This window comes from Cyanistes caeruleus, chromosome 2 (genome assembly GCF_971803275.1).
Source record: "Cyanistes caeruleus chromosome 2, bCyaCae1.hap1.1, whole genome shotgun sequence".
In the NCBI taxonomy this organism is placed as follows: Eukaryota; Metazoa; Chordata; class Aves; order Passeriformes; family Paridae; genus Cyanistes; species Cyanistes caeruleus.
Genome location: NC_141702.1, coordinates 94,528,223 through 94,540,896, shown reverse-complemented (window position 1 = coordinate 94,540,896; position 12,674 = coordinate 94,528,223). Strand labels below are relative to the sequence as shown.

General features: G+C 42.7%; 2 protein-coding genes across 8 annotated transcripts in view; both read left to right on the top strand.

Annotated features, from left to right (window-relative positions):
* Positions 1–1,925, top strand: part of PPM1B (protein phosphatase, Mg2+/Mn2+ dependent 1B) — a 69,595-nt gene extending 67,670 nt beyond the window's left edge. For all 5 annotated transcript variants that reach the window (XM_086878429.1, XM_086878426.1, XM_086878422.1 and 2 more), the window contains one exon: positions 1,792–1,925. In XM_086878429.1, coding sequence (XP_086734555.1) covers positions 1,792–1,839 — 48 coding nt within the window. In that variant the 3' untranslated portion in view covers positions 1,840–1,925. The remainder of the gene's footprint in view (positions 1–1,791) is intronic.
* Positions 1,792–12,674, top strand: part of SLC3A1 (solute carrier family 3 member 1) — a 13,831-nt gene continuing 2,948 nt past the window's right edge. Inside the window, exons 1-10 of one of the 3 annotated variants that reach the window (XM_086878414.1) lie at positions 1,792–2,079; positions 2,786–2,931; positions 3,040–3,508; positions 4,203–4,382; positions 5,313–5,467; positions 6,522–6,647; positions 8,825–8,944; positions 9,632–9,756; positions 10,984–11,182; positions 11,922–12,068. In XM_086878414.1, coding sequence (XP_086734540.1) covers positions 2,911–2,931; positions 3,040–3,508; positions 4,203–4,382; positions 5,313–5,467; positions 6,522–6,647; positions 8,825–8,944; positions 9,632–9,756; positions 10,984–11,182; positions 11,922–12,068 — 1,542 coding nt within the window. In that variant the 5' untranslated portion in view covers positions 1,792–2,079; positions 2,786–2,910. Of the gene's footprint in view, positions 2,080–2,703; positions 2,932–3,039; positions 3,509–4,202; positions 4,383–5,312; positions 5,468–6,521; positions 6,648–8,824; positions 8,945–9,631; positions 9,757–10,983; positions 11,183–11,921; positions 12,069–12,674 lie in introns of those variants that run through there. The other 2 variants (XM_023922760.2, XM_086878415.1) reach the window with 2 other exon arrangements.

Sequence of the window (12,674 nt, the reverse complement as noted above, 5' to 3'; positions counted from 1 at the left end):
ACCCTGAGGTAAACAGAGTAACTGGCACAGAATATAAAGTATTTTCTTTACTATTTAATGCTTTTCAGTGGATTCTGCTAACACAGTTGCACTGGCTAGTTACTCCTGCTAAACTAAAATAGCTCAGGAGGGAACCATTTCAGAATTGCTTGAGAGCAAGCCAGATGCATAATGCCTGCATACATAAAATATATTTTAAAAGGAAAAAGTTAAAGCTCAGTGGGAATTGTTGGTGATCTACCTTTCTAAGATGAAGTTTACTTTATTCCTTTATCAAATAATTTTAAGGCAAGCAACTCCTCAGGATGAGGAGAGGAAAAAAAATAGGTCTGTAATAACAAAATACCTGTGTGGGTTTATTTTTAGTCGGTGAGGAAAATCATACAGAAGACAATATCAGATTCTTGGGTTTGTTCTCCTGGGTCTGTGGTAGTTGATCATCCAGACCTGTTTTAAGCTCCTTGGCTGTATATTTTCTTCAGTCTTTCTAGAGGAACTTTGAGGATTTAAGGCCCAGATGCCTGCCCTAAGTGTACCTGTGTTCCACTGGTACCTGCTTGCGCTTCAGCTCTCTCAGGGAGCAGCGTGGATCTGGTGTGAGATGCGACTGCAGTGTGGCTGTGAGCCTGCTCAGTCCAATTCTACAGACTGTGTGTTCACCAGCACTGCCACTTGGTAATTTCCAGCATGGCTTATGTTCTGTTTCAACCCCACAGTGATTGTGTCATGGATCTTTGTGTGCTCTGCACCCAGCGGAGATGGCACACGTGGATTCATCTATCCATGGCCTCCACCCCTGCATGCTGCATTTATCTACCAGAGCGCTATAATCCTTCTCTTTTCAGCCAGACACTTGGCCTTTAAGACACGGTCTGCCCTACTTAAGGCATAAATAAGCCTTTAATGTTACTTGGGGATTACATTAGGACACGAGGGGCTCTTTTGATGGTACGGCTTTTGTACAGTGGGATTCACAGAGCAGGCCGCTCCTGCAAGATACTCGAATAAGGGGAAAGTAATGGTTTCCAAACGATGCGTACAGAGAGCAGTGGCAGCTTCTGACTGGTGAGACACTAAATTGGCCTTTACCAGTTGTAAAACTACGTGTGCCAAGGATAAGCTGCCTCTGTCCCTAGAACAAATAAACCTGTCCACACAGGAAATAATCATTAGAAAGTTTACTGGCTTAAAGAAAAGAGATGGGAGGGAGCTGAAATACTCACTTGGATCTAGTTTCCCCTTTCTGATTCCAGCAGTAATACTCTGCACCTGACTGTCCTGAGTCTCCTTGGCTTATGTGACCCATGCATCTGTGGCATATGGCTGTGTTTTGGCCATCATTTGCTCTTGCTCTGACTTGCTTTGCTGTTCTTGAGTGGCTGAGAGAGCTTTTGTGTATGCAGGAAGACTTTGGCACTTTTAAACCTCTGAGTTTGGCGGGGAAAAAAGCAAGTTGGGGACTACCGGGTCTTGAGGTGTATTTGATGCAGTCTAAAAATAATCAGTATTTATACATTCTCTACTTTAATTGCAAGTTAAGTCATTGAAATGAAACAATTGAAATGGAGTGAGAAGTCACTGGCATTGCACTGAATACAAGTGTATGCCCTGAGTGCACAGTGCCTGTCTGGAAACTTTTACAGCTTACTGATATGATGATGTTAAGACTGTAGAGTCATTAAATGCAAGAGAAACTGTGTCAAATATTTCGAATAAATCACTTCTGGATTTCCTGGCAATACTGAATCACAGGCACTGACACTACAGCTGTTATCTTGGATTCTTCCACAGGCTCCTGACACTGCACAGGCTGGGGTTGCTGCCAGGCACTGCTGTTAAGAAGAGGAAGGATTAAATCTGTCAGCATCAAATACCTGTTCTTAGCTCAGATACTGAAGAAATAACACATTTTTGAGTAATTTGAATATTGCGTGCTGTATTTTTTACAGTCTGTAGTTTATAAACTTCTTTCACTGCTTGAGGCAAACATCATAAATACTTTTTTTGAATCACAACCCAGCCTTGTCTCCACTGCAGTTGTCCATGAGTTTCCATAGGATCCTGACCCTATGGTCAGAGGTAGGAGTTAACTTTTACAAGTGATAGGGCAGCTCCTTTGCAATATTCTTTGTGTGTCTTTTGGTGTGCTGGGCAGGGGGCATTGGTGGGAAGGGATGTCTTGATGCTGACTTCAGGCACTTGGGGCTTAGGGCACACAGATGTGTACAAATGTGCATGTTTGTGCAGACTTTGCTTTTTCCTGCCTAGAGTAGTAGAAAAGGAGGGAAAGAGGGAGAAGGGAAAGGTTCTTTTCAGCACTTCTCTTTTTTCCCCCCTTCTTTCCATTTTTTTTTTTTTAATTTTTTTTTTCCCCTTTTAATGGGGGGGGTGTGGATTTTAATAGTGGGCAGTGGGTTTTTTCTCTTGAATTTTGCTTGTGCCTGTGGAGAACTATCCTGTCCTGCCCCGAGGCTGGTTCTGGGGGTAGCAATCCACTCCATGTACCTGCTGTGAGTCACTGGATCAGTATGTACCACAGCAGTTGTTAGTGCTTGGGAGTTGGGGGTGGGCTGGGGTGGGTTATCTAAACTGAAAAAGAGGCACAACCAGCCTTTGAATCTTTTCTTCTTAGTCTGTGGCGTGTTTGGGACAGTTGACAACCTTCATTCTCTTGCTGTTCATATTTAAATTACCCATATTCAGATTGCTTCAGGCAAGGGAGACTAGGACCAGTTTGGAAAGCTGCATAGTGGTAAAAACCTGAATTTCCCCCTACTATCATAAGGAAGAGAAGTGTGGTGTACTGGAGAGAGCAAGAGTAAACATAACTGTGCTCAGCTGATACCAACAATAGCCTTTTCTTCCCAGCAGAACTGCCCTTTCTTATAGCATTTTGCTGTCTTGCTGAAGATGATGAATATGCAAAAAATTGTGAGCACTTTGTCCTTTTTGTCTCTTTTTGAACTTTGACCAGTTGGTCAGGATTGATTATCAACCCAGAATAGCTAATTGCACTGCTTCTCATTCCACTGAACAAAGGTGCTGTGGCCAGAGTCTCCAGGACAAGAACTTTCAAGTAAAACAGTTGAGGTGAAAGCTAAGAGCTTACCTATGGAGCTGAGTGAGAAGGGAGGTGTGGAGAATAATGGATTTGTTCAAAATGAGGCTTTTGAGGACAAGGAGATGGATACCAGTAGCCAAGAAGAAATGTCAAAAAAGTGCAGTGTTGATGTGGACCTGGTGGTTGTAGAGGACACGGTGCTGAAGCCTTATGCTGGGATGCCAAAGGAAGTCTTGCTGCAGTTCTCTAGCCAAGCCCGCTACAGAGTCACCAGGGAGATCCTCTTCTGGCTCATAATTGCTGGTTCTATGGCGCTTGTGTGCACTACGATTGCCATCATTGCTGTCTCTCCAAAGTGCCTTGACTGGTGGCAAGCTAGTCCTATTTACCAGATCTATCCTCGTTCCTTCAAGGACAGCAACATGGATGGGAATGGGGATCTGAAAGGTGGGTCAGTTTTCGTTCTTGCTGTGTAACAGTTGTGTGTGTATGTGTGTATATAAAAAAAGAAAAACAGTGGAAGAGTACAGTCCAATAGACAAAGCCACCTTTATGGAGAGAAGTAAGAAAAGTCAGGCAACATTAATAGCAACTCATGTTGTTGTGAATAAATCCAAGAGCTGAAAAAGAGCTGCTTGCTCAAATTAAGTCTAAGCGGGGGATTAGAAAGGAGATTGAGAGATGGTGCTGGGAGCAAGCAGCAGCACAGCTGCCACCAGAGTCAGACTGAGGCCAGTCAGAAGGATGAAAGGTGCTGAGCACCTGGTCATGTTTGGTGGCTGCTCTTCTTAAGGAAAACCAAATCTGACAATGAGGGGAGAAGGATGTGTTGTTTTCTTCACGGTCTAGGTGTTATCAGCTCGTAAGAATGAGTGGAGATGGGGCCCCTGGTAGCAAGGAACCAATGCCACTTACCAGGAGCTGAGCTGAGACTGCCTTGCAGAAAGGCAAGGCTCAAAATGGACAATGCGTTTCTAAACAAGGAATGATAGCCACACTGTACAGTACTGGCAAGTGAAGGGCAGAAACTGCTTCTGTAGTTGCACACCACAATAACATGTCAGAAAGATAAAGGAACCTTTGTACAAACAGAAATCTTCTGTCTTTCCTGAACAAATGATGTCCTTTCCTTTTTAAATAGGTATCCAAGAAAAACTGGACCATATTACATATTTGAATATAAAAACCATCTGGATCACCTCTTTCTTTAAGTCCCCTTTAAAAGACCTTGGATATGGAGCTGAAGATTTCTATGACATTGATCCCATTTTTGGATCAATGAGAGATTTTGAGAATCTGATTGCAGCCATACATGACAAAGGTAAGCTGCACCTCCAGGCACAGTAACTCTATTAAAAAGATGGACCTTATAGAGACTTGTTTGTGCATCTGTCAGTCCCCCCGTGGTAGCATTGAGCAGGAGCAGGTGGAGGATAGCAGAGCAGCAAAGGATACAAGGCGGCTCCACAGCAACGTGAGCTCCGTGATTGCTGTTTCCTGCCCTTTGGCTCTGGAGCAGTGCTGAAAGCAGGACAGAGGGCACAGGGAGCTACAGCAGCAGCACAGGGTGGCAACATGTCCTCTGCAAGGAGGATGTTTGTGGGTGGTGGGCTGGCACCTGTCCATGCCCCCTGAGGCCTATCTTATGGGCATTACGGGATCAAGCTGAGGCGCAGTTCTGTCTGACTGAACATGAGGGAACACACGCTTCCTGACCTTGCATCCTTGCTTTGGTGCTTTTGTGCCTCAGACCAAATGTTTGCTCAGGTGTTTCTTCTTGCAGCTGTTGAGCTGAACAGAAAATGGTTTGCCAGTCTGAAAATATTTGAGGTTTCAATAAAACATCTGGTCTTTAGGCAGGGTGATGAAGAATGTGTGTTCACTGATGCTAGACTGGTGAAGTGCCTTTCTCACCTGGGAGGTGTGAGACAGATGATGAAGTCAGAGTTAGTGAAAGTGGCTCATAATAACAGAAATCTGTTCTGATTTTTTTCTTCACCCTTCTTTCCCTCCCAAGCTGTGTTCCAGCTACTTGCAAACACCAGTCAGGTCTAACTGTTTTGGTAGTCTGGTACTTTTTATGTTTTTTTGGGGTTTTTTTGCCCCTCCACCAGACCCTCTGGCATGGAAGAAGCCCAAATACCTCTGATACTGCATTTAGAAAAAATATGAAAGTTGTCTTAAAAGGCTAAATGTAATGTAATTTGGGGGCCGGGGGGTTTGATGAATTTTTTTATGTTTCGTTTTTAAGGGCTAAAGGTGATAATGGATTTAATACCAAACCACACAAGCGACAAACACCGGTGGTTTCAGCTGAGCCGCAATCGGACTGGCAAATACACAGACTACTACATCTGGCAGGACTGCATGCAGGCTTCTGGCTCAGTTATCCCTCCCAACAACTGGGTAAACATGGGAAGGGACACATGCACATCCCAAGCTGGATGCCACAGAGCAAAAGAAGCTGTAACATGATTATCCCAGTGTACATGGGGTTATAAATGGCTGGTGAGAGGTACAAACTGATGTTACTACATGAGTTAGTGCAGATTAAAATTTAAACCAGGTTGGGGGATCACTGGAAAAGTTCCTACTTCACGTGGAATTTTTAAAATTACTTTTGTTTCTTCACCTCAGTGTTAAACCTTCATTCATGAAACAAACACCAGATTTAAAAAAGAAAAAGGTTGTGCACAAGTTGTTCACATATGCCCCCTTCTGTGTATGGGTATTCTGCTCTAGAAACTGCATGTCACGTCCTCTGAAGTGATAGTTGATGGAGATGGAAACAAAACAATGTGATCCTGGCTTTTTTCCTTTTTTTCTGGAAAGTGATCAGGCCAGAAAGTGTGTTGCCTGTTTCAAATAGATTTACTTAAGATTTGAACTGGTGGGTACCTGATTAGGAACTTGTATAGTCCAAAAACTCAGGGCAAAATTAATACTTTGTACCAATTTGTATAATTTCTTTTTAAACTTAAGACTCTTAAGAACTATCTTAGCTTTTGGAATCTTTTATTACAGAGATGGTGATAAAGTTTAACATTTTTAACTTGCATTGGCCCTTCAAAGGGATAATACTAAATTGCAGAAAGCTCTAAGTTAACTAAAGCTATTTTTAATAAGTTTTATGAGAAGTAATTCCAAAATAAATGTTCCCGCTCATGTTTTTCCCTCTATTCCAGATAATTCCTAATGAAAGTTAACTTAATAAAAAAATCTTCAAAATTCACAACACGGAACAAGAAATACATGTGGCAAAGCACAACTAAAGGGAGAGCAACTAGTGGCAAAAAGAAATTAAAATCATAAATACCAAAATCTGTTCAAATTGTAGTCCACTGGTTAGGCATTTTGTGCTTTATTTTATTCTTGTAATGCCCCACATTTTAATGTGTGCATAGGAGGAAATATTTATTAAGTTAGTAGCTCTAACTGTCTCTCTCCCTTGGCTGAGCAGGTGAGTGTCTTTGGGAATTCCAGCTGGCAGTTTGACGATGTGAGAAAGCAATGTTATTTCCATCAGTTTGGGAAGGAACAGCCAGACTTGAATTTTCGCAGCCCTGCTGTCCAGCAAGAGATCCATGTAAGCATGAAACCGACTGCTGCTGAGCCAACAGCAGAGCAGCTCTTGCACTGAAGCCTGTGCAGAACTGATTTACTCAAGTGCAGAGAAGTTTTTATCTCTGTTGGTACAAGGAGTTGTTAATTGCCCAGTCAAATGGAGGGATGGCACCTTGTTTAGCAAAGAGACGTTTGCATTTTCGGGAAAGCAGAGGCAATGCTGATTTGAATTACAAGGAATCCCTGGGCTTGTGGATAAGGGGGAGATAGTGAGTTTCGATCTGTCTGCATGGCTGATGACTTTCCAGGGAGAAAATGAGTGTTTTCACAGCGAGACTGGTGGTGATGGTACTGCTTGCACTGTTTCCTAGCAGACCGAGGAATGCAGAATGTTGAATTCATTACAATATGGGGATGTAGGCCTGAATGTGGGGAGCCTGACAACAGCTGCTTCTTTTACCCCTTTCATTAGTTATCCCTCAGCAGGTAGTACAGCTACTTACTGTGTTTGATTGGATCCTTAAGCGTTCGCTACTTTGTACTTTTGAATTGTGCCGCGTTTCTTTGGCGCTGCTCTTCATTGCTGCCCAGTCCTCCCTGGATGGTCTCTCTGGGGCCTCTCCCCCCACCACGTAGGTACTGCAAACGAAACACTTCTGGCCATACCTTTTAACTCAAGCACACAATGAGGCTGCTTTTGAGACTGATCCTTGAAGAACACTGCCAGTAACCTTCCTGTGTCTTCATACTTCCCTTAATGCCACATCTTGCCATTTGCACATTTCCTCCCCCTCCCATAGCACTGCACATGCTTTTTAACGATCCCGCCTAATTACTTTTTAGAGTGGCACCTGGATTATTGAAACTCCAGTACCTCAAAAAACTTGAAAGCTGGGAAGTTTGTCTTGATAACACCAACCTTTGGTAAATGTGTATAAACATCATGTTAAAGAGTAATTTTTGTCTAGTATTTTAATTCAAAATCCTGTTCCAGAAGATTAGGAGGACTGAGCAGGAAGCAAATGGACTTTTGCAGAGAAGCTAAAGTCTTTGGTTCAGCAGCACAAGGGCACCTAAGAGTAGCCAGACTCAGCAACCAGCATGTTGTGGTTTTCATGTGTGAATGATGTAGATTGGTGCCAGTGAGAACCATGTCAGTGCTTGATGTTGGCAGTGCTGATACCCGGGTTTGCTTTTGTGCTGAGCACAGGTATAAGCGTGAACATTTTTGGGTAGATTCAGTATTGGACAGACACCATAATGAGAGCTGCTGCTTTCAGAATGGCACTAGGAGAAAGTGCAGCTCAGTGAGGCAGTCTTTATTTGCCAAACTAAAACCTGTACAGCTTGTGTGAGGATTAATTCTACTCCAGCCTGTTCAGACAAGTGTACTTCATATGTTTTAAAAAGGCAAGTCAATAGACATCTTCTAAAAGAATATGAAAAAAGGTTTTTTCCTCAGACGAAGACAAGTATCACAACTAAAAGGACATTTGCAGAAACCACTCAAGAGGGACTGAACTTTGGACTTTTTTGTTAAAACTAGGGCAATTAAAACTGTAGTAATACAGTTAGTGAAGTACGATATGATTTTACTAATAGCGATTAATATTGGAATTTGATAGTGAAACTTCAAATCAATAGAATTTGTAATTGTTGGATTATAATTTCTTGTGTTCCTGCAAATCAACAAATAGGTCTGAAAATAAAATAAAAGAATTACATCAGTCAAATAAGAGAGAAGAAATGTTTTAAGAGCTCTATTGTGTAAATGAAAATTAGTGGCACAAGGTTTGTGCAGAACAACATATTCCTGCATATTTGAATCAATGTGCAGCCATGATGAGTGCATTCATCAACAGCATCACTTAGTATGAGCCCAGCTGTGTTGATGGATGGATTAGACACTACTTTTAGTGAGTCATGCCCTGGCTTTGATCTCCTGAATTATGGGAGAAGTTAGAGACTAATCTTTTTCTTTTTTGTATGAATGAAATAGTAAGACATACTTTATTTAGCTATTGATTTGACCTTAGATCAACATGATTAACTCTAGCTTCTAGAAAAATTTGAAGTACAAATCAAAAAATGAATTGTTTTGTATTAACACCTCCTTACAAGTTTTGTTTTCTTTTTAAGAGTATACTACTTTAAATGGGATGGGTTTGCTCAGACTTTTCAATTTTTGCTTTTGTCCAGGATATTATAAAATTTTGGCTTGGGAAAGGAGTGGATGGGTTTAGTTTTGGTGCCGTTAAATTTCTCTTAGAAGCAACACATCTCCGAGATGAGCCTCGAGTGGACAAGTCTCGGAAGGGAGTAAGTTCTGTCTTTGCTTTCTTTTCTGCGTTTCCTATGGAGACAAGAATGCTTGGTTTGACTCTTTTGGGTCTTAATTGTGGCTGTTGGAAAATCAGGACAGCCTTGGAAGGTGGGTGGGTCCTGGGCACTCTGCACAAAGAAGCCCTGGTAGGAACTGGAGCATAACTAAGAAACACTGGTATAGGCCATGTGTCACAGTGAGAGGTGACCAGACACATTCACTGTTTTTATGTTACTTTTGCTCTGATAGTGAACCTGGTGATGTTCCCAGGTAGTGCCAGCACTAAGACACTATTCTCCTGTGGAGCTGGGGATCACAGACAGCTGGCCAGCTCCAACATGGTGGTGGTGTTGTGTTATTGTATCAAGGCACTGCCCGTCTTTCCAGCCTAGTCTGAGGCCACAGCACCTGCTCTGCTTGCTGCTCCAGATTGACTCTGTTGGTTAGTGCTGTGGGTGGGCTTTCCCTGCTGAAGGATGGGATCCAAAATTATCAGTCCTCTGCTGCTCCAGAGTTCCTCAAGTGCAGTTCAGCACTATGCTGTTAGTATTAGCATGCTGAACTCATTTCAGTAGAAATTCATGAACTGGTGAATTGTCTCAGGAAAGAATGGGAAGAATTTGGAGAATTTGGAAACCTAAAACATTGGTGAACTAATGTGAAGTACTATACCCTACTTTAAGGAAAGTATCACAGCCTATTCCCAGCTCTACCATGACTACACCACCACGCAGGTTGGTTTGCATGATATCATCCGCAGCTTCCGTCACACCATGAATGAGTTCAGCAGAGAGCCTGGCAGATACAGGTAGCCAGCACAGCTGGCCAGTTTTTTCTGATATTAATTTCTCTCTTGCTAGCAATAAAATGTTTTTTTAATAACATAATATACCACAGAAATGCAACCTCTATGTACTACTCTAGTACTATGTACTACCTCTGGTGCAGGTAGTACATAGGCTATACTGTCTCTTCCCGAGACTATGCAGAAAGGAATTGGCCATTAGCTCTGCTCCATCTATGGACTATATAAAGCTAAGCAGAAAAGGAAACCATTCTAATCACAGAGATACTAATTTATCAAGCCTGTGCCTGATTTATTCTTTATTTTTAATAGTTCGGTTAGAGTGAGACACACAGTCAGGGAGTGTTAAAATCACAGAATGGTTGAATTTGGAAGGGACCTCCTGAAGTTCTCTGGTCCAAACCCCCTGCTTTTTAGGGCCATCTGGAGCCAGTTGCCCAGGAACTTGTCCAGGTGGCTTTTGAACATTTCCAGTAATGGAGACTCTACAACCTCCCTGGAAAACCAGTGCCAGGGCTCAGTCACCCTGACTGGTGGAAGTTTCCTGAAGTTGATTGGGAAAGACCTTTCCTGTGTTTCAGTGTGTGCCCACTGCCTCTGGCCCCGGCACTGGGCACCACTGAAGAGAGCCTGTCTCTGTCACCTTTGCGCCTTCCCTTCCATACATGGACGAGATCCCCCTGAGGCTTCCCTTCCCCAGGCTAAACAGCCCACCTTGCAGCCTTTCCTCCTGGGAGACATTTCAGTCCCTAATGGCCTTAGTGGCAGCCTAATGGGGATTACCTCCCTCACTCCTGGCAGCACTCCTCCTAATGCAGCCCAGGATGCCATGAGCCACCTGCAAGGGCACATTGATGGCTCATGGTCACCCCCAGGTGACCCCCAGGTCCACTTCTGTGAAGGAAAGCATGGAAATTTCTGGAATGGAGTGTGTGGGCATGGATTCAGAAAGATAAAACTTCAGTCAGATACTTCAGCTTTGTGTTGACTCTTGTAGATTTTTCTCCAGCAATTTTCAAGAAGTATTTCTCCTTGATTCTTTGTCTTACAAAATATTTTCTCTTTTTAATTTTTAAAAAATATTAATATTATTTTTAATATTAATATTTTTTTGATGGGGAGGGGGAAATGAACCTAATTCTTAATGCTCTGTGTCCAACCATTTCTAGCTTTATTCTGTTCTGTGTAACCAAAAAGAAGCCAAAAATACTATTTGTGTACTTCTTTTAGATTTATGGGTTCTGATGATGATGAAAAGGAAGACATTGGAGCAACAATGATGTATTATGGAACGACTTTTATCCAAGAAGCAGATTTTCCCTTCAATTTCAACCTAATTAACATGAAAAATCTATCGGGCAACAGTATTTTTGAAGCTGTCGACTCATGGATGAAAAACATGCCTGCAGGAAAATGGCCAAACTGGGCAGTAAGAGTTCTAGGCCAGCTCTCATAGGAAGGGCTTGTTCCTGTAGGTGACAGAAACCACACACAAAGATGCTGATTTCAGTGGGGTCAGCAGCAGCCTGGGCCTGCAGCTGAGCTACAGTTGCTGTCCTTGTGAAAACTCTCAGCTGCTGTAGTTGGAGTGTTTGGCACTGTCCGGCTGTCCTGCTGGAGAGCTTCAATAACAGTTCCACTCCCCATGCAAGGATGACAGAAAGGAATTTATGATCATGTCTCTCCCTCAGTGGCTTCAATGGCTAAATCACCAGTGAGAATGGAATTGGGATAATTATCTTATGACCATAAACTGACTCACTGCAATGGATTCTGGAACCAGGACAGAGCAGAGCAGGCAGTAGATGGCAGTTAACACATTGCTCCTCTTTTTCTTAGGAAGCATATTTGGGATGTGCAAAGGATCTTTTCAAAGCAAGCAGAGCAGTCCTCACACAGCAGAGAAAATAGCAGAGAACTGTAAGCAGGGGCGGTTGTTGTCATCTCTTCCTCACTTCTGCCTGATATGCTGCTGGCAGGACTTCTGTGTGTTAAATTTTTTGGGACAGAAGTTTGTAATGGCATCAAGATAAAGATAATGGACCTCACAGCCCTGGAAGGGAAAGATAAAACCCCAAAACATTTACTGTCGTATTAAATTAGTTAATCAATTTCACATATGCATGAAATTTTATAATGTTTGTTTAACAGAATGATGTTTTGTTCAGGTTGGAAGCCCTAACGCTGCTCGGATTTCAACTCGGATTGGGAAGGAGTACATCAATGTCATGAACATGCTGCTTTTAACCCTCCCTGGCACTCCTGTAACTTACTATGGTGAAGAAATAGGCATGGAGAACATTGCATCAGAAAATGTAAGTGAAAAGCATGTAAACTCTGGTCCTCTTGATGTTTAATTCCAAGTAAGAGAACATTCAAAAACACAAGAACTTTTGTTTTGTTAACTAAACCCAGTCTTTCTCACTGTTTAAATGGTTTTGTGTCCTTCATAGCAAACCTCTGTACAGCATGTGGAATTGGCCATGCGAGAAACCAGAACCAAGGCCTTGATGTGTGTCTGAACTGGTAGACTTCAGTTATGGATGCTGATTTCTGTCTTTCTCTGGATCAGTCTTGAATGGCTTCCAGCAGTGTTTCTTCACCAGAAAAGACAGCAAGTGCCAACACTGGGTCTGGCCAGGGGTTAGGAGAAGTGTGCTGCAGATATATGAGGGAAGAGGAACTGAGCCATCTCCTTCCTCCCATGGAAGTGCCCTCGGCATTATATGTCAGAGTCCATTATTTCCTGGCTGTTATTTAAAGGAAATCATGGTTCTGATTCTGTCCATGGCTGTCATGAGTGTGCCCAAGCTCAGAAAAAGGGATTGGCATGAAGGGGAGGCTGCCTGGTGGCAAGCAGAAATGGCTTTTGGTCATCATGCATAGTCTGTCCCAAAAGGGAACGGCTCATCTCCGCCTCT